The 20,622-nt window shown below is 54.3% G+C and overlaps 1 protein-coding gene across 3 annotated transcripts in view; it reads right to left on the bottom strand.

Moving 5' to 3' along the window:
• AP2A1 (adaptor related protein complex 2 subunit alpha 1) overlaps nucleotides 1–20,622 on the bottom strand; it is a 37,133-nt gene that overhangs the window by 4,826 nt on the left and 11,685 nt on the right. For all 3 annotated transcript variants that reach the window (XM_007463385.1, XM_007463386.1, XM_007463387.1), the window contains exons 2-13: nucleotides 19,216–19,284; nucleotides 18,943–19,085; nucleotides 18,418–18,611; nucleotides 7,608–7,737; nucleotides 6,973–7,074; nucleotides 5,467–5,575; nucleotides 2,303–2,453; nucleotides 1,671–1,839; nucleotides 1,382–1,519; nucleotides 1,061–1,243; nucleotides 501–598; nucleotides 100–331 (exon numbers count right to left, since the gene is read on the bottom strand). In XM_007463385.1, coding sequence (XP_007463447.1) covers nucleotides 100–331; nucleotides 501–598; nucleotides 1,061–1,243; nucleotides 1,382–1,519; nucleotides 1,671–1,839; nucleotides 2,303–2,453; nucleotides 5,467–5,575; nucleotides 6,973–7,074; nucleotides 7,608–7,737; nucleotides 18,418–18,611; nucleotides 18,943–19,085; nucleotides 19,216–19,284 — 1,718 coding nt within the window. The remainder of the gene's footprint in view (nucleotides 1–99; nucleotides 332–500; nucleotides 599–1,060; nucleotides 1,244–1,381; nucleotides 1,520–1,670; nucleotides 1,840–2,302; nucleotides 2,454–5,466; nucleotides 5,576–6,972; nucleotides 7,075–7,607; nucleotides 7,738–18,417; nucleotides 18,612–18,942; nucleotides 19,086–19,215; nucleotides 19,285–20,622) is intronic.

The following is a 20,622-nucleotide window of genomic DNA, read 5'->3' as shown; positions in this document are numbered from 1 at the left end:
TGGGGGTTGGGGGGAAGGAGCAGGTCAGGGGCGGGCGTCCCGGGGAGGAGGAGGGGACAGAGGTGCAGAGGAGGGGCGCATGGGGACTGGGGCTCTGACCAGGACGTCCGTGCTGGCCACCGAGCTAAGGGTGAGGTACTCGACGGCGCGCTGCTGCAGCTCCACATCGGCGTTGCGCAGCTGGGAGCCGGCCCGCAGGACACCCTGGATGGTGGCCTTGGTCTCCGGGAAGAGGTTGATGAACTTGATGTAGGTGGACAGCAGCAGGGCCCGGGTGGCCACGCTGCACAGGTGGAACTTGGAGTGCAGCAGGGAGAACTGCACTGGAGGGCTGCAGGGGGGGGGCCGGGGGTGCGCGTCAGCAGGTGGCCAACTCCACCACCCTCTCCCAGAAGCCCCCATGAGAGGTGCCGCCTCCCTCCGGGGGACCTTTCCCGGGATGGCAGGCGGACCCCAGGGCCCCAGACCCCTCAGGAGTTTGTGTGCGTTCACCCCCTCACCTGGAGCGAGGGTCCCCAGCAATCAGGTTCCCAAACTCCCCAAGGATGTAGCCGCCAACTTTCACCATGTTCTCATGGCAGGCGGGGGCCTGGAGCGCCTGGGGGGCGGAGACAGCGGTGAGTGGCACCGTCCTGACTCAGGAGCGCTCAGCATGTGCCAGGCGCAGCGCTGAGCCCTCGACTCCTATTAACTGCAGAAGCCTCCTGACTCTGCTGTGGGTGGGTTTATAGATGGGGAAAGTGAGGCACAGAGCAGTTAAGTGACTTCACACACGGAGTAAAACGGGGCAGAATGGGCCCTCTTTTCTGGGGCAGAGGGAGTGAGAAACTGCCGGGACCTGGGGACTGGTGGCTACACATTAGGCACCCCACGCCCTGCTGACCCTCATATATATGAGCCCGTGGAGGCCCGGCCCCTGTGTCCCTGGAAGGCCCCAGGAGGCCAGGGCCCCTCTGAGGAGGAGGAAGCAGGATGGAGGCCCGGGCCACCTGGCCCACCGCCCCAGCTGTCCTTGCTCTGCCTTGTTGCCCCTTTGTGGGGGTGAGATGGGGGTGCTGACCTCGAAGACGGTCTTGGCAGCATAGCCCTGGACGTCGTCACGGTTGGTGACAATCTGTAGCACGCGGTACCACACCTCCTCGCTCACGTAGTCACCCGCGATGCGGATGAGGTTGAGGATGGTATCCACATACCAGCTGTAGTCCACGGCGTACTTCTCAGCCAGGATGGCCACCTTTAGGACCTGCCAGCCAGGAGGGAGGTCGGGCGTGCGAGTGTGCCCACAGCGGGCAGGTGGGGTGTGGACTCACCCCATCTGGGCTCAGCACATCCCGATCTGGAGACCCAGGAGTCTGGGCGTCCTGCCCCTGCCAGGACTCACGATCTCTTCGCGGATGGCGTAGTCAGCCGTCTCCAGGTACCGCAGCATCTCTGACACAATCTGCTTGGCATTGCTCCGGTCGCACATGGCATAGAGGAGGTCAGCCGCCCGCTGTCGCACGCTGACGTCCCGCTCCGTCTGAGAGAGGAGAGCAGGTAGGGTGTGTTCCAGGCTCCCTCCTGGCACGGGCCGGCCACCCCAGGGCTCTGACCCCCAGAGCCTCTCTGAGGGAGCAGAGGAGACACAGGCCAGGTCAGTGTGGCCAGGGGCAGGCTCCCAAAGGTCACACCTTGAGGGCGTTGATGACGGTGTCAATGTGGGTCTTGACCGCCTCGTGGGAGAACTCAGAGCTGGCCAGTGTGCACATGCTCTCCAGGGCCAGGTAGCGCAGGTTGGTCTCCCGGTGCTGCAGGAACTGGCCTAGCTGGTTACAGGCCCGGACCAGGAGGTTGGGCTCACTGCCGGCAAAAGAGGAAGAGACCGGGGTGGGGGCAGGGAAGACACCAAAGATGACATGAGGAGATGGAGGACCGGGCCTCAGCTGATTCAGCTCTTAACTCCTGCCTTCTGTCCCAGTCATGACCACTCCTGCGGACCCAGACACCTGGGCATCCAGCCCAAATACAGATACTCGGGAATTCTGCCCCTCAAGAGGGGCCCAGTGCCAATCTGGCAGGGCAGCGTTTCACACTCCCATCATCCTCCTAGCTAGAAGTCACATTCCCAGGCCCCCCTCCCCTAGGACCCAGGAACCCAGGCCCCCAGCCCCTCCTCCCTCAGACCCAGCATCCGGGCCCCAGGCCCCCTCCTCCCTCAGGCCCAGGAGTCAGCCCCTGGCCCCCTCCTCTCTCAGACCCAGGAGTCCAGGCCCTCAGCCCTCCCTTCCCAGGCCAGGCTCCCTGCCCCCCAGCAGGCAGGCACCTGTCGTAGTGGATGATGAGGCTGATGGTCTCAAAGAGGATGGCATTCTTGGCGTTGGAGTGCTGGACCTTCTTGGACTTGGGCGGCTCCTGGGCCTTGTTGAGCACGGTCTCCAGACACTCCACCAGCCGCCCCTTCACGGCTGCGTCCTCTGGGGAACCAGAGGGCATGCCCCGGGCTGAGCTCTCTGCCAGCCCGGCCCGCATGCCAGGGGCAGGGGCCACGCCATGGCTCCCATCCTCCAGAGGAAGAGTGCGGGCCCTGCAGCTTCAGGCTGGGGCCTCTACTCCCTCCCACAAGTCCTTCCTGGGTCCCCAGGTGACCAGGGGAGGCTGAAAGAGGACATGACTCCAGACCTGAGCTCTCGTTCTGCTCTGCTCTAACTCCAGTGGGCCAGAGGCTCAACCCTTGGGAGCCCCTGTTTCCCCTTCCGCAGCACTCATGCACTTTAGGAGTCTCACAGAGCAAAGAAAGCTGCAGGAACCTTCCCCAGAGACACACCCAAACCCGGCTCTTCCCAAGGAGGGTGTGAGTGCCTGAGACAGTTGCCAACCAGGAGCTCACACAAACCCCGGGAACTGCCATTCCCTTACCTGTGAGGCAACACCAAGTGGACAGAACAACTGTCAAGTGTTCTAGCAAAGAATGTTGTACCCAAATCTATCAGGAAATTCACAAGATAGAGAACCAGCTAAAGGACACAGGCAGCGATCAGCCAAATCCAAAACATGGGACACACAGCAACCCAAAACCTTCCCGTTTCTTCAAAAACTGCAAGTGGGGGTGGGACTATTCCAGATGGAAAAAAAAAGTGACAAAGACGTAATCAGTTAATTTGTGATCCTAGACGGTATTTTTTAAGCCATAAAAATAATGCTATGGACAATTAGGGCAGTTTGCTGCCTGGGTAGCTGATGACCCCAAGGTTATTCTAAATCTGCTTAGGCGGGATAAGAGCATTGTGGTTTTGTAGTGTTCTTGATTCTAAGAAACGTTTGCGGAAATATTTTGGGGTGAGGGGGAGTGTTATGATGTCTGCCACTTTTTTTTTTTAAATAAATTTATTTATTTTTGGTTGCATTGGGTCTTTGTTGCCGCGCGTGGGCTTTCTCTAGTTGCGCTGAGTGGGGGCTACTCTTCGTTGCAGTGACAGGCTTCTCATTGTGGTGGCTTCTCTTGTTGTGGAGCACGGGCTCTACACGCACGGGCTTCAGTAGTTGTGGCATGTGGGCTCAGTAGTGTGGCTCGCGGGCTCTAGAGCGCAGGCTCAGTAGTTGTGGCGCACCGGCCTAGTTGCTCCGCGGCCTGTGGGATCTTCCCAGACCAGGGCTTGAACCTGTGTCCCCTGCTTTGGCAGAAGGATTCTCAACCAATGAGCCACCAGGGAAGTCCCTGCAACTTACTTTCAAGTAATTCAGCAACTGGGTGTCCGAGACAGTGAGGGAACAAGGGAGCAAATCCAGCAAAGTGGTAAAGCTCCGCTGAGTCTGGGTCAGGGGCATCTGGGTGTGGTCATTTTACTGTTCTCCCAAGTTATCCTTATGTCCAAAATTTTTCTTAACCAAAGGTTGCAGTGAAGGCCAGTGTCATGGAATGAAGGGAGAATTCTTCGAGATTAAAAGAGACTTATGAGATTTCCCTGCTGGCACAGTGGATAGGACTCTGCGCTCCCAATGCACGGGGCCCAGGTTCGATCCCTGGTCAGGGAACTAGATCCCACATGCATGCCGCAACTAAGAGTTTGCATGCCACACCTAAGGAGCCCACTAGCTGCAACTAAGAAGCCTGCCTGCTGCAACTAGGGAGCCCACGTGCTGCCACTAAGGAGCCTGCCTACTACAACTAAGACCTGGTGCAACTGAATAAAAAATAAAATACTTGGAAATAAATTGGAGCAGCCCCTCCCTGCCCAGCACTGGGTGGGGGTGGGGTGGGGGAATGGCTGCAGTTCTCACAGGGCAGGGGATCAGAGTTGGTGAGGTGCTTGCCCAGGGCACACCCCAAAATTATGAGGCGGGGCTTCTAGATGCAAGAGGGCTTAGGTTCTAGCTATGCCCTTCCTTACAGGATGAAAAAAGAGGCCCAGAGTGGGGACGAGGCTTCCCCAGGGCCTCATGACAAAATTCATCTCTGGCTTTCACCGGCTGGGAGGGGCCTTGGGTGTCACCTACATCATACACTCCATTAGTGTGTGCATGTGTGCGCACGCGCGCGCACACACACATACACACGCTCGCACCCAGCTGGCTGTGAAGATTTGGGGCTACACACCAGCTCCCTGGCCCCCAGCAGGTGCTTAGCACCCTGGCTGAATCGAAGGGCACTGGTTTATCAAGCGCCTACTGTGTGCTGAGCACCTCAGCACAGGGTCCCTCAAAACTGCTCTGTGAGGTCAGACAGCCGAGGATGCAGAAGCTCAGGGGGAGCCACGGTCCACGTGGTAGAGGGAAAGGGTTTAGAGCACAGATTCAGGAGTCAGGCTCTGCTCTTCCTTCGCTGCCCTGGAAAGGCAATGTCTTCTCTCCAAGCCTCAGTTGCCCAGTGTGTCTATTTCAGGGACAGCTGCCCCTCGCCAGCTCTGCTGGCGGCACCTGGACATCCCGGTGCAGTACCAGCTCACTGCAGTACCCTCCGTCCACACCAGCGGTCATGACCATGAGCAACGAGGGCATGAAAACCCCTAGCAGAGCTATGCTAACTCCCACTGCATGGCCTGGAATTGCCCCTTGACCTGCTGGGTGACCTTGGGCAAGGCCCTCCCCTCTCCAAGCCCTGGTTTCCTCATCTGTAACAGATGCGATGACAGCCCCGACATTCCAGGGCTGGAGCATTCCAGGGCTGGAGCGGGAGTCTGGTTTTGCAGGGACCCAGGCCCACAGCAGGGGAGTCAACAAACAAGCGGTTTGTCCTGCTGTCTGTGCTGAGCCGGGAGGATGCCCTGCTCTCTGCTGCCCACCCTCCCCCAACCCGTCTCCAACAGCCTCATACAACATTCTCATCCGGGGCCCTGGGCTCAGCGCTGTCCCCACTGCAGCCTTGGAACAGGGGCTAGAGGCACCAGCCCAGCCTCAGAGGACTCCTGACACAGACCCCTAGCACCCGGCCCCGCCGCCCAGCCACGGGGTCGGAGGCCCCAGCTCCCGCCTGGGTGGGCTCGGCAGTACCTGGCGGCGGGTAGCACTGCAGCAGCCGCAGGAGCTTCACCGAGAGCCAGGGCGCCGGGACAAAGTAGTAGGTGTAGTCCTGGAGGTCGGTAGAGGCCGAGGAGACGATCTGGGGGCAGAGGAGGGGGGCGAGGCGTGGATGGGGGCATGGGGAGAGGTGGCTGTGACCTGACGGTTTTACGGTGCAGAAGCCTGAGGCTCAGGGAGCGTGGGGAGGAAGCCTCGGGCACACAGCGAGTGACTGGCTGGATCTGGGACTGGTCGGTTTTCCCAAGTAGAGCTGGCGTTGGGTGGGCAGGAAATCTCGGCCAACCCGATCCCCTTCCGTGAAGGGGACTCCAACTCTGCACCTCACAATGCCCTGGGCTGCCTTCACTAGCACCTGGACCCCACGGCTCCCTGGAGAGTGCTTCCTTGTGGCCCTCCCCCAACACCCGAAGCTACACAGGGGCAGGAACTGGGTCTGACCCATTCCTGGGTCCCCGGGCCTACTACAAGGTCAGACACGAGAAGGGATCAGGGAAGAGGTGGGGGAATTAGCAACTTTTTTTCCTCACGGCAAACTCCTAGGCCACCTTGAAAACCCCTTCTCCAGGAAGCAAGCCCCATCCTGCTCTGAGCCACCTCCATGACAGTAGGTGCCCTGCCCCCGCTGCTACTGTCTGTGGCTCCCCCACTAAGCCCGGCCCACGAGAGAATTCAGATGTGTGGTGAATGAATGAAAATACGAATGAGTAAGCTGGTGTGTTGTTCTCTTTGGTTGAGAACACAGGCCTCTCTTGACCTGCTGAGGAAACATTTATATTTATTCCAAGTCTCAACTCAGGCAAGGATCACCTCCACCAGGAAGCCTTCCCAGACTTCTAGGCTGGGTGAAGTGCCTCCTTTGCGGGAGGGCCTGCAATGTCCTTGCTACCTCCACGACTGCACACACCGCCCCTTTTATGATAATCTGTGCCTGAGTTGGCCCTGCCGTACACCCCTCCCCTCAACAGGACAGGGAGCTCCTTGAGGGCAGGCTTGGGTCTGACTCATCCGTGTCCCCAAGTGTCAGCCTGCATAGAGATGGGCCCATAGGAGGCCTCAGGGCATGTTCCCAGGACAGGGGCGAAGGTGGTGAGAGGAGCAGAAGAGGGAAGGAAAAGCAGGAGAAGCAGGAAGAAGAAAGAGAGGGGGGCGAGAGGGAGACAGACAGGAGAGCAACCTCACTTCCTGGGTGCTCATTGTGTGCCCGGCCCTGTGCTCTTTATACAGATTAATTCACAGCAGCTATGCTGTGAGGCAGGCACTGGAATAATCCCTTTTGAACACAAGAGGCAAACGAGGACCAAAGGGGTGAAGCCACTTGCCTAGGGCCACACAGCCAGGAAGTGACAGAGCTGGGATGAACCCAGCTCTGACCCTGACTCCTTAACCACTGAACTAGATGGTCTCTCTGGGAAAGTGAGGACCAGAGAGGTGCCCAGGGGACAGGGACGCTGCAGCTGGTGCTGATACCACACCCACCCGGCTCAGGCGAGACACGGCCAGGGAGATGCATGTCTTGAAGTCATCCGGGTTCTTCTTGCAGAGACAAGTGATGAGGCTGACAGCGGCTGTGACCACGCCCTGTAGGGGCAGACCAAGTAGCAGGTCAGGGCCCTCAGGGGAGGGTCAGACTGGGGACAAGTGTCCAGGCTGTGGTTCTGAGAGGAGAGACGCAGGAGCACTTGGGGCTGGGGTGGCCTGAGGGGTGTGCTTGGGTTCGTACAGGTGTCCTGGTGGCTGTTTCACGGCTTGGGGACCATGAGGGACTGGAGCACTGTGGGTAGCGACAGAGGTCAGTGTCTCTGTGCTGGTTGGGCAGGCGATGGAGGAATCTCTGGGTGTCGGAAACAGAGGCTGGGATTTTTCTGAGGGGCTGGGTTAGTGACGGGTGTTGGGGACACTGGACAGGAACCCCGGGCATCCAGGTGGTTGTCAGTGACAGAAGTGGGGGGCCCTGGGCATTCAGGTAAGAATCAGGGCAGAGGAGGGGTCCCCAGGCATCCAGGTGGGAATCAGGGCAGAGGTGGGGGGCCCCAGGCATCAGGTGGCTGCCAAGGGCAGTGGGTCTTGGGGGCAGTGGTCCAGGGTCCCTGGGCACCAGGCAGGGGTCTCACCATGTGCTGGTCGTTGAGCAGGTGCACCACGCGGGCCGTCCACTCGCCCATGGGCACCAGGTCGGGTGAGGCCTTGTAGAGCCGCAGCAGGCACAGGGCTGCACTCTGCTTCACACTGTCCATGCTGTCCCTGCCGGGACACAATGTGGGGTGGGAGTGGGGGGTCAGCGTGACCACGGCCCTGCACACCTCCCCCCCTCCTCTCTCGCTCCTCCCAGGAAGGGTGTCCAACAAGAGGCGGAAAAAGCCCGGCAGACCCAGGAACCCATCTGGTGCTGCCCTCACTGCCCATCGGGCCTCAGTTTCTTCATCTGCAAAATGGGTTGCATCCCAGTAACCTCACGGGGTCATGGGCAGGGCCGAGCAAAATGCCAAGCGTGGCTCTGCACCTTTATTCAGTTACCGTCCACTTACTGAGCACCTACGGGGAACCAGGCACTGCTGTCAGCTCTGTGGACAGAGTGGTGGACAAACTGGTCCAAAGTGTGTCCTCACAGGGACTTCCCTGGTTGTCCAGTGGTTAAGAATCCGCCTTCCAATGCAGGGTACACGGGTTCGATCCCTGCTTGGGGAACTAAGATCCCACAGGCTGCAGGGCAACTAAGCCCGCACACTGCAACTACTGAGCCCACGTGTTCTGGAACCCACGTGCGCCGCAACGAAGAGTCCGCGCACTGCGACGAAAGATCCCGCATACTGCAACTAAGCCTTGATGCAGCCAAAATAAATAAATAATCCACAGAGTATCAGATAAAGTTGTTCTTTCTTAAAAAAAAAACAAACAAAAACAGTGTGTCCTCACAGAGCTTACATTCTCACCAGGGCAGCCGGCATCCTACAACAGATACTGTCCAGGTTCAGTGCTACAGAGCAAACTAGGGCAGGCACTCCGAGGATGCTATTTTGGGTTTTTGTTTTTTTAATTTTTAATTTTAATTAATTAATTAATTTTTTGGCTGCGTTGGGTCTTCGTTGCTGCACGCGGGCTTTCTCTAGTTGTGGCGCGGGGGCTACTCTTCATTGCGGTGCACAGGCTTCTCATTGCGGTGGCTTCTTTTCTTGCAGAGCACTGGCTCTAGGTGTGCGGGCTTTGGTAGTTGCAGCACATGGGCTCAGTAGTTGTGGCTCGAGGGCTCCAGAGTGCAGGCTCAGTAGTTGTGGTGCACGGGCTTAGTTGCTCCGCAGCATGTGGGATCTTCCCGGACCAGGGCTCGAACCCGTGTCCCTTGCATTGGCAGGCGGATTCTTAACCACTGCACCACCAGGGAAGTCCCTGGGGATGCTATTTTGGATGAAGGTCTCACTAACAAGGCACCAGGTAAACAGAAAACTGAGAGAAAAGACTAAAACTCTGCACAGAATGTTCCCAGAAGAGAGAAGAGCCTGTGGAGGCCTCAAGGCAGGCAGGCCTGTGTGTGGAAGGAGCTTGGAGGAGTCTTGTGTGGTTGGAGACAGGACAGAGCAGGGGCTGAGGGCTACACCATGGGGGCCTTGCAGGCCATGGTGAGGACTATGTTTTTACCCAGCGGGAGATGGAGCCGCTGCAGGTGACAAGCAGGGAAGCTATGGTACTAAGGCGACAGCAGTAAAAGCTACCACCCAGGGCCCTTCCGATCTGCTTGGCCCTGGTACAGGCACTGGCTCATTCATTTTATCTCCACAACAAACCGAGAAAATAGGTACTACTATGGACCACTGTCCCCAGATCTGACTTTTTTTTTTTTTTTTTGCGGTACGCGGGCCTCTCATTGTTGCGGCCCCTCCCGTTGCGGAGCACAGGCTCCGGACGCGCAGGCTCAGCGGCCATGGCTCACGGGCCCAGCCGCTCCGCGGCATGTGGGATCTTCCCGGACCGGGGCACGAACCCACGTCCCCTGCATTGGCAGGCGGACTCCCAACCACTGCGCCACCAGGGAAGCCCTGACTTCTGTTTTTAAAAGGTCCCTCTGCTGCTGTGTGGAGAAGAGACTGTGGGAGGCCAGGGCGGGGCGGGGAGGTGACAGCAATAGTCCAGGCAGGAGATGACAGGAGACGACAGTGCCTCAGACCCCGCTGCAGCCGTGCAGGTGAGAAGTGGCTGTGTTCTGACACATTTTTACTATGAGGTGGTGGAGACAGAAGAGGGGACAAAGTGACCCTCAAGTTTCTGACCTGAGGGACCTGGCGAGTGGTGAGACCATTTGTTGTGTGGGGACCTGGGGCAAGATGGCTGGTGGGGCGCTGAGTGAGACCCAAGTTTGATACTGAACAGATACGAAATTGACATGCTAACGAGACACCCAGTGCGGCCCTGGACCCACAGGGCTGCGTGGCCTCTGGCAAGTGCCCTTCCCTCTCTGAGCCTACATAATGTCCTTCATAAAATGGGAACCCTACTCCCCTCTTCAGAGGAGAGGAAGCCTGTCAAACACTGTGGTGGGCTGAAAATGCCCCCCCCCGACACGTCCACATCCTAATGTCCAGACCCTGTGAATGTGTTCCCTTACATTCAAAGGAGACTTTGCAGATATGGGCTTCCCTGGTGGCGCAGTGGTTGAGAGTCCGCCTGCCGATGCAGGGGACACGGGTTTGTGCCCCGGTCCGGGAAGACCCACATGCCGTGGAGCGGCTGGGCCCGTGAGCCATGGTCACTGAGCCTGTGCGTCCGGAGCCTGTGCTCCACAATGCGAGAGGCCGCAACAGTGAGAGGCCCGCGTACTGCAAAAAAACAAAAACAAAACAAAAAAAAACAAAGGGGACTTTGCAGATATGATGAAATCAGGGATCTTGAGATGATCCTGGATTACCCAGGTGAGCCCTAAATGTAATCACAAGGTCCTTAGAAGAGAGAAGGAGGATCAGAGTCAGAGTGATGCCAGGCCATATACAGAGATCAGAGAGAAGATGCTACCCTGCTGATTAAAGATGGAAGGGGCCATGAGCCTCGGGATGCAGGCGGCCTCTAGAAGCTGGAAAAGACCTGGAAACACCTTGATTTTAGCCCAGTGAGCCTCACTGTGGACTTCTGACCTCCAGAACTGTGAGAGAATCAACGTGTGTTTTAAGCCCCTAACTTGTGGTCGTGGGTTACAATGGCCACAGGAAATTGAACAGGCACTGGGTTAGCACAGAGCCTGGCAGCCAGCAGTGTCCCATCCCAGAGGGCTGAGTTCATGGCCCGGTCAGTACCCAGGTCCCAGCACACGAAGAGTGTGAAGCGTAACAGTGTTCTAGAAAGCACTCCCCGGTCTCTGGGGTCAGACACGCCTGCTTGTGGGGCGTGATTTGGGGATAAGGCATTGACTCTCCCTGACTGGCAATTTCCTCCTGGGGAAAATGAGGACCCCCCACAGAATGGGTGATGAAGTGAACCTGGGTATTGCGGCCTCAAGCACAGAATGGGTCCTAGGAGTTGTCTCGACCACCCAGACTGGTCCTTACAGTGACATTTCCCCAGAAAGGACTCAACAGAAGCACAGGGGAGGGTCCCAGGAAGGGTGGGTGAAACTGCAGGAGTCAAAGGCCAGGTGAAAAGATGTTTTACTGGATGTGTAGGAGAAACATGAATTGCATGGATACGGTGGCTCCGTTTTCTCCCATCAGCTAGGAGACTCGTGTGTGTCGGCCAGGCTGGGGAGACAGGAGCCTTCGGGTGCCGTGGCCACGGGTGGCCACGGACACAGGCCGTCAGAAAAGGAGCTGGGCTACCCCTGGTCAGGTAGCTGCTGTAAGGGATGTGGACCTAGACCAGCAATTCTGCTCCCAGACACCTGCCCTGGGGAAAGGCACACACATGTGCTCAAGGTCATGGCATAGGAAAGATCATATTAAAACCAGAAACCAGCAGAAGCTCTGCCCACAGCAGAGCTCCATGAATGGTGGTCTTCCCACCATCATCATCATAGCTCACACTCCATGAGGCCTGCCTCTAGCCCAGGCTCTAAGAGCTTCTACATATTAACACGTTTAATCCTCAGCACAGCCCTCTGAGAAGGTGGATTCTATTATCATCTCCGTGACAGGTAAGGAAACGTCCAGGAGAATCCCAAATAGAATAAGAGAGGGGACTTCCCTGGTGGTCCAGTGGTTGAGAATCCGTCTTCCAATACAGGGGACGCGGGTTTGATCCCTGGCCAGGGAACTAGGATCCTACATGCCGTGGGGCAACGGGGCCCACGCAGCAACTACTGAGCCTGCGCACCACAACTAGAGAGAAACCCGCTTGCTGCAACAAAAGACCCCGCATGCCGCAACGAAGATCCCACGTGCTGCAACTAAGACCCAATGCAGCCAAATAAATTAAATAAATAAATATTAAAAAAAAAAAGAACTCACACACCATTGTAAAGCAATTATACCCCAATAAAGATGTTAAAAAAAAAAAAAGAATAAGAGCGACTGATCAACTTGGTTAAGTTACACAGAGATTGTGATACTATGTAGGTAAAGTTGAAAGCTACATAATATAGGGGGCTGTGCCTGGGTGTAAAAGGACAACATGGGAATAAGCACCATCAGACTCAGGGCACCGGGAGGAAGGCCAGATGGAGAGATGGTATGAGGGACCCAAAGGGGAAATTCAACCGCAGCTGTTTTCTTTCTTTCTTTCTTTCTTTTTTTTTTTTTTTTTTGAAACAAGGCGTAATACCTTATGACCCAACAATTTCATGCCCAGGCAGCTCCGCAACAGAACCGAAAACAGAGTTCACAAAAATGCGTGCATTATTCATCACAGCCGAAAGGTGGAAACTTGGTGATGAACGGAGAAATAAATTGTGGTCCATCCATACAGTGGAATGTTATTACTGGCTCATAAAAAAGGAATGAAGCCCTGACACATACTACAACAGGGATGAACCTCAAAAACATTAAGCCAAGAGAAAAGAAGCCAGACACAAAGGCCGCATACTGTGTGATTCCATTTATCTGAAATGTCCAGAATAGGCAAATCTTTAGAGACAGAGAGCATATTAGAGATTGCCTGGGGCTGGGGAGAGAGGGTCTGGGGAATGACTGCTGATGGGCACAGGGCTTTTTTTTGGGGTGATGGAAATGTTCTGCAATTAGATAGTGGGGATGCTTGAACAACACTGTGAATGGACTAAAGACCACCGAACTGTACACTTTAAAGTGCTTAAAATGGTGACCTTTATGTTATGTGAATTTTACCTCAAATTAAAAAAAAAAAAAAAAAAAAACCAAAAAAACAGTAACCCAGAGTTCCCTGGTGGTCTAGTGGTGAGGATCCTGGGCTTTCACTGCCGTGGCCCAGGTTCAGTCCCTGACCAGGGAATATCCACAAGCCACGCGGTGCAGCCCAAACCAGAACAAAACAAAAAATCAAAAACATAAAAACAGTTCCTCTGTGCCCCAGTCACTGTCAAGGTCAAGTTTCCAGTGCTGAGAGCCCAGCCTATAGTCAGACAAGCCCAGCGTGGCCTGTGACTTTGGCAGGGCAGGGCCCCTTGTGTGAAACGGGGACATCACCTGTGCTCATATATGTTTGTCACACTGGCTTCTTTCTCAACCCTCAGAGGTGCCAAGTTCTCCCCAATCAGGGTGACTGGCCACCTGACTCACCCAAGCGAATGCCAGCTGCCTGTCCTGATCTTAAAGAAACTGTCAGCAGCATTCACCATGGCTGACCACTCCCTCCTCCGTGAAAGTTTCTTCTCCAAGCTCCGAGCCACAGACCATTCTGCATTTTCCACCCTCTCCCTGGCCAGACTTCCACACGCTGTATCATCCCAGCCTTTGGTCTCTTCTCTTCTCTGGTCACATCCTGCCTGAGGAACCTCATCCGGCCATGGCTTTAATTACCATCCACCCTGCGCTGTCCCATCTGGTGGCCCCCAGCGACACGAAGCTACTGAGCACTTGAACGGAGTGAGTCCAGACTAAGACACCATGTGTGTAAATTACACAGTGGTTTCAAAGACAACGCAAAAAATATTGGATAATGTGTATGTTGATCCAATGTCAAAATGATTCTGGATGGATCAGGTGAGATTAAAGTATTAAAATTAGATGGGGAATTCCCCTGGCGGTCCAGCGGCTAGGACCCTGAGCTCCCACTGCAGGGGGCACAGGTTTGATGCCTGGTGGGGAAACTAAGATCCCGTGTGCCGCACGGTGCAACCAAAAATTAAATAAAAAAAAAAAAGAAAAAAGAAATTAGTTTTACTTTTTTTCTTTAATTAATTAATTTATTTATTTTTGGCTGCACTGGGTCTTCATCGCTGCACGCGGGCTTTTCTCTGGTTGTGTTGAGCGGGGGCTACTCTTTGTTGCGGTTGGCGGGCTTCTCATTGCAGTGGCTTCTCTCGTTGCGGACCACGGGCTCTAGGCACGTAGGCTTCAGTAGCTGTGGCGCACAGCCTCAGTAGTTGTGGCTCACAGGCGCTAGAGCACGGGCTCAGTAGTTGTGGTGCACGGGGTTAGCTGCTCTGCAGCAGGTGGGATCTTCCCGGACCAGGGCTCAAACCCGTGTCCCCTGCATTGGCAGGCGGATTCTTAACCACTGCACCACCAGGGAAGTCCCTACTTATTTGTTTTGACTTTGTCCACTAGGCATCTCAGATTCAACAGGGCCAAACCCAACTCTGGATCCTCCCCCTCCTTCACTTGGTTCTCCCCCACTCCCTCCTTCATCGTTCATCCACCTGTTCAACTTCACTCCTCTCTCTCTCTTACACCATATACAATCATTACTGTCATCTTTCCTTCCAAAACATACAGCTCTAATAACTATTTTCTGCAACAACCCTGGTCCCAGCCACCGTCAGCTCTACCCAGGACGGCAACAGACATCTCAGTGGTCTCCCTGCTATCACGCTTGGCGACCCCGACAGTCTCTAGGCTACTTGAATCTAAGGATCATGTTCTTTCATTGGTTCTGGTATATTCTTAGCCATAATCTGTTCAAACACTGCGTCTGTTATGAGTCTCTCCCTTCTCTTTCTAGAACTCTAAAGAGTGTTGTTAGATTTTATCTCCCTTGACTCTTAACCTCTCTTTTAAATTTTTCCATCTCTTTGTTTCTCTGGGCTGCATTCTGATTAATTTCTCCAGTTCTTCTGCCTATTTACAATCCTTGCTTTGGTTCTGTCTGCTCTGCTGCTAAACTAGACCACTTAATTTTTTTTTTAAATTTAAATGTCCATTTCTTTTTAAAAAGTGCTTACACTTCATTCCATTTTAAAATTGTTCTCTTTTTTCTTGAAACATATCAAGCATACTGATCTCACATTCTGTATGAAAACTCCAATCCAACTGTTATTTTCCATTTTCTTTCTGCTGGTTCTCCCTCATGGTGCCTTGCGTCTGTGCTTAGTGATTTTCGACTGTGAGCTACTCATGTAACTTGTAGCTTCATCTGTGGAAATCATTGAGGCCTATGGTGAAAGTGTGTTTCTCCCAAAAGGACTTGTTTGCTTCTGTCAGGCACTGGGGTACTAGCAGTTTGTGTCACTTAAGCTGAAGTTTGGCTTAAGTTTCTATGGATGACCCGGGAAGGGGAAAATCGGACTGAACACCAGTGAGTGGGCTGTTCCATGCCAAAGTTCAAAAAGGATAATTTTGCTTAGAGACCTTAAGGGGATTTATTTCTAGGCCACCCTCACTTTGAAGTGTGGCCTCTGGAGCCCCTGCTTGAACCAGCTTGTCTTCTGTTCCCAGAGGGTATAGGGCCCCAAAACCAATACCTAAGTTCATCCAGGTCAGCAAATGCCCTAAGCAAAATCCAGCTTAGGCACTCTGCTCATCTCCCTGGGTGTCAGGCTCCTCTTGGCTTGTGGCCTGTGTGTTTCCCTTATTTTCTTGCTAGCTCATGTATTCTTGCTAGCTCATGAAGAATATTTCCTTTCCTCTTTTAACCCACATTGATAACTGCATTTTGGGGAGACCCTCAGGCAGGAATCTAGCCCACAAGCTGCCAGAAATACAAGTCCTATCTTCTCCCACACCAGGTTCAGTGATCTTTTAAAAATACAGAGGCTTCATAAATAAATAAATAAATAAATAAATAAATAAATAAATAAATAAAGTAGCCAAAAAAAACCAAACAGGGGTGGGCTTCCCTGGTGGCGCAGTGGTTGAGAATCTACCTGCCAATGCAGGGGACACGGGTTCGAGCCCTGGTCCAGGAAGATCCCACATGCTGCAGAGCAACTAACCCCATGCACCACAACTACTGAGCCCGTGCCCTAGAGCCCGTGAGCCACAACTACTGAGCCTACACATTTGGAGCTTGTGCTCTGCAACAAGAGAGGCCACGACAGTGAGAGGCCCACGCACCGCGATGAAGAGTGGCCCCCGCTTGCCACAACTAGAGAAAGCCCATGCACAGAAACGAAGACCCAACACAGCCAAAAATAAATAAATAAAATTTTTAAAAAAACCCAAAAACAGGGGCTTCCCTGGTGGCGCAGTGGTTAAGAATCCACCTGCCAATGCAGGGGGCACGGGTTCGAGCCGTGGTCCAGGAAGATCTCACATGCCGCGGAGTAACTAAGCCCGTGCGCCACAACTATTGAGCCTGCACTCTAGAGCCCATGAGCCACAACTATTGAAGCCTGCGCGCCTAGAGCCCATGCTCTGCAACAAGAGAAGCCACCACAGTGAGAAGCCCAAGCCCTGCAATGAAGAGTAGTCCCCACTCACCGCAACTAGAGAAAGCCCATGTGCAGCAACAAAAACCCAATGCAGCCAAAAATTAAAAATAAATAAATAAAAATTAAAAAGATAAAATAAAATAAAAAAACAAAGCCAAACGTCATTTATCTGCTCAAAACACACCTATTGCCTCCCAATTTCAATTAGAATAAATCCATACTCCCCTTATTCTCTCGCTTGTTCACCACAGTCAAGCCAGAGACACTATCTCTTGGTTCCTTGAATGTACAAAGCTCGTGCCTACCTCAGGGCCTTTGCACTTGCTGCTCCTTTTGCTTGGAGCACTACTCCAACCTTTTCCTCTTTTTTTTTAACCTCTTTATTGGAGTATAATTGCTCTACATTGTTGTGTTAGTTGCTGCTGTATAACAAAGTGAATCAGCTACATGTATACATATATCCCCATATCCCCCCCCTCTTGCGTCTCCCTCCCACCCTCCCCATCCCACCTTTCTACGTGGTCACAAAGCACCGAGCTGATCTCCCTGTGCTATGCAGCTATTTCCCACTAGCTATCTATTTCACATTTGGTAGTTTATATATATGTCAATGCCACTCTCTCACTTCATCCCAGCTTACCCTTCCCCCTCCCTGTGTCCTCAAGTCCATTCTCTGCGTCTGCATCTTTATTCCTGTCCCGTCCCTAGGTTCTTCAGAACCATTTTTTTTTTTGATTCCATATATATGTGTTAGCATACAGTATTTGTTTTTCTCTTTCTGACATACTTCACTCTGTATGACAGACTCTAGGTCCATCCACCTCACTACAAATAACTCAATTTCATTTCTTTTTATGGCTGAGTAATATTCCATTGTATATATGTGCTACATCTTCTTTATCCATTCGTCTGTCGATAGACACTTAGGTTGCCTCCATATCCTGGCTATTGTAAATAGTACTGCAATGAACATTATGGTACATGACTCTTTTTGAATTATGGTTTTTTCAGGGTATATGCCCAGTAGTGCGATTGCTGGGTTGTACGGTAGTTTTTAGTTTTTTAAGGAACTGCCATACTGTTGTCCTTAGTGGCTGTATCAGTTTACATTCCCACCAACAGTGCAAGAGGGTTCCCTTTTCTCCACACCCTCTTCAGCATTTATTGTTTGTAGATTTTTTGGTGATGGCCATTCTGACTGGTGTGAGGAGATACCTTCCAACATTTCTGAATGACTGTCTTCTCCTCATCATTCCAGTCTCAAATTACATGTCACCCTTTGCAGAGACCCTCCCTGATGAGTCTGACTTAAGTAGCCTTCCCCACCATCTCTGCTGCCCCCCACTACCCTGTTTTGTTTTCTTCAGAGGAATTGTCACTATCCGAACTCAACTCACTTCTTTGCCTATGTGTTTGCTCTTTGGATTCCCCCCAAGACGTAAGCTCCCCGAGGATGGGCATGACTGTCTCCGCTGCTCCCTCCTGCCTTCCCATGCCCGGAACAGTGCCCGGCACATTGCAGGTGCTCAGGAAGCATTTGCTGAACAACCTCCTGCTTCAGAAAGGTCACACAGGCTGATCCACCACCCTTCATGCCTTTTCCTGTTCCACAGCCAACTCCTCCTACTCACCCAGGTCTCAGCCTGATCCCACTTCCTCTGAGAAGCCCTCCCTGGTCCCCCAGGCTAGGTCAGGCATGCCTACTACATGCCCTATGGGCTTCTGCACCCCACAGCATGGTTCTGAGAGGAAATATACCTTTCATCCTGAAATTATTCAGTCGATGTTTATCCCCCACTCTAGACCGTGAACACTGGGAGGAGGATGACCATGTCCGTTTCTGGTCATGGCTACATCCCCAGCAATCAGCATGGCGCCCCGCACATATATGCTCAACAGATGTTTGTTGAATGAATGAATGGAGAAGAGGCAGAAGCTCTGGAGGGCTGTCACCGACATAACTTAAGGTTATCACCTCTTCTTGACTAGATGTTAAAGGTCAGTCAGATAGACATCCCACTGGCTTTGTTGGGAAGCTGCCTTACACTGTCGAGTCACTTTGGTGAGATGACAAGAGACAACCATGGGGCTGACACCGGAATCACGGTGGTGCCAAGCCTGGCTGGGAGACCTTGGGCAGGTGACAGAGCCTCTCTGACCCTCAAACTGGGTTGGGTCTTGTCTACCCCATCCCCCCACCTGGGTCCCCAACGCCTCACCCAGCCACCAAGATGCGAGGGATGTCAGCGGCAAAGGCCTCGCCCATCTCACGGCTGCCCACGTTGGCGATGCAGTGCAGGGCCAGGCACATGAAGGTGGGGTTGCGGCTGGCCAGGTCGTTCTTGATGGCGTTGTTGATGAGCCGGATCAGCTCCGAGTTGGAGTTCACCAGCACCGAGATGAACAGGTAACCCTGAGTTGGGGAGGGAGGTGGGGGGCTTGGAGCATTGTGGTTAACTGGCCTTAGACCCCAACCCTCAACCCTGGAGCCTGCACTTCCGGCCCCTCCTCCCTCAGCCCCAGGAGTCCAGGCCCCCGGCCCCTCCCCACTCAGACCCAGGATCCAGGCCCCCGGCCCCTCCCACCTCAGACCCAGGAGTCCAGACCCCGGCCCCGCCCCCCTCAGACCCAGGGGTCCCCGCCCCCAACCCCTCCTCCCTCAGACCCAAGGGTCCAGGGCCCCGGCCCCTCCCCGCTCAGACCCAGGAGTCCAGGCCTCCAGCCCCCTCCCCGTTCAGACTCACTATCTGCTTCTCCGTGTACTTGTTGGAGCTCAGCAGGTTCACGGCCTCCATGTGCCCAAAGTCGATGTCGTGGCCGAGCAGGAAAATGAAGAGCAGTTTACACACATACTTTTTCTTGCTGTAGCCGTCCAAGGCTTTGTCCCCTGGGGCCAGAGGAAGGAAGAAAGGGGAGGCAAAAATGAGGAAGGATCAAACCTACAAGTCCCAGGTATCCCAGCCCCAGCGCACAGCCCCCTCCTCCCACAGACCCAGGAGCCTGGGCCCCCAGCATACCCTTGAACTTGGAGCGGATGTTGGCCAGTTCCTTGTTGATTCTCTTAATCTCCGCCTCCTTGCTCTTACCTGGAAGGGAGAAGGCAGGACAGGTCAGGAGGGTCCCAGAGAGTTGAGCCGCCTGCCCTCGCTTTGCCCGGCAAGGTCCTTCCGGCTGGAAGGGCAGACTCTCCCCACCTTGGGGCTCCAGGCCCAGGGGGCTGAGGCAAGGCCTGGGCCCTGTCTCTAGCTGGGAGCTTCCGGGAGGTGGGAACCTTGGCTCTTTGGTCCCTACCACCCAGAGGAGGAGCCCAGCACACACTTTGGGGCACTCCCTGCCTCCCTCCCTCCTCCAGCTCCTGTCCCACCCATGGCTCCGGTTACCACTGCACCAGCCCCCAGCTGAAATATGCCCCTGGCAGGAAATATGTAATGAATGAATGAATGAATGCAGAGATCGGCTGCCTTCGAGCTGGCCCCCTGGACCCTCACCCTGACCACACCCCCAGAGCTCAGTGTCTCCTGAAAACTGCTGGACCTGCACCTTCCCAATTCCAGCCAGTTGCCAGGCATTGGGTCCTGAGTTCCCAGCTCCCCACCTCCGCCCGCCCAGCCAGATCACTGTGGCAGCCTCCTTTCTGGCATCCTTGCTTCCCACTGGGGGGATTCCACCCCGTGGCTACCAAGCCCTCTGGCCCTGACCTGGCCACCCCACCAGTGTCACCCCTCACCATCTTGCTGTGTGTCCCCACCTCGCAGGCCTCCGTCAGTTCCAGGGACAATTCACACTCCTTCCCACCTCCAGGGCCTTTGCACGTGCTGTGCCCTCCACCTGCCCATCTATCCAGTTATCTTCTCATCACTTGGGTCTCAGCTCTTGTCACCTCCTCCAAGAGGCCTTTCTTGGTCAATTCTCTATTTATTTATTATTGTTATTTTTTGGCCGTGCCGCACGACTTGTGGGATCTTAGTTCCCCAACCTGATATCGAACCAGGGGCCCTGGCAGTGCAAGTGCAGAGCCCTAACCACTGGACTGCCAGGAAATTCCCTCTTGGCCAGTTCTTTAAAGTCAGTGCCTTCTTCTTCTGTTTCCATCATTTAAAAAAAATGTCCTGGGACTTCCCTGGTGGTCCAGCGGTTAAGACTCCGGGCTCCCGGGCTTCCCTGGTGGTATAGTCGTTAAGAATCCGCCTGACAATGCAGGGGACATGGGTTCGATCTCTGGTCCGGGAAGATCCCACATGCCGCGGAGCAACTAAGCCTGTGTGCCACAACTACTGAGCCTGCTCTCTAGAGCCTGCAAGCCACAACTACTGAGCCTGAGTGCCTACAGCCCGTTCTCCACAACGAGAGGCCACTGCCATGAGAAGCCCCCGCTCACAGCAACTAGAGAAAGCCCAGGCACAGAAGTGAAGACCCCAATGCAG

The sequence above is a fragment of the Lipotes vexillifer genome, unplaced genomic scaffold (genome assembly GCF_000442215.2).
Source record: "Lipotes vexillifer unplaced genomic scaffold, Lipotes_vexillifer_v1.1 scaffold802, whole genome shotgun sequence".
NCBI lineage: Eukaryota > Metazoa > Chordata > Mammalia > Artiodactyla > Lipotidae > Lipotes > Lipotes vexillifer.
The sequence above is the reverse complement of the archived record's forward strand: the minus strand, read 5'-3'. Positions and strand labels throughout refer to the sequence as shown.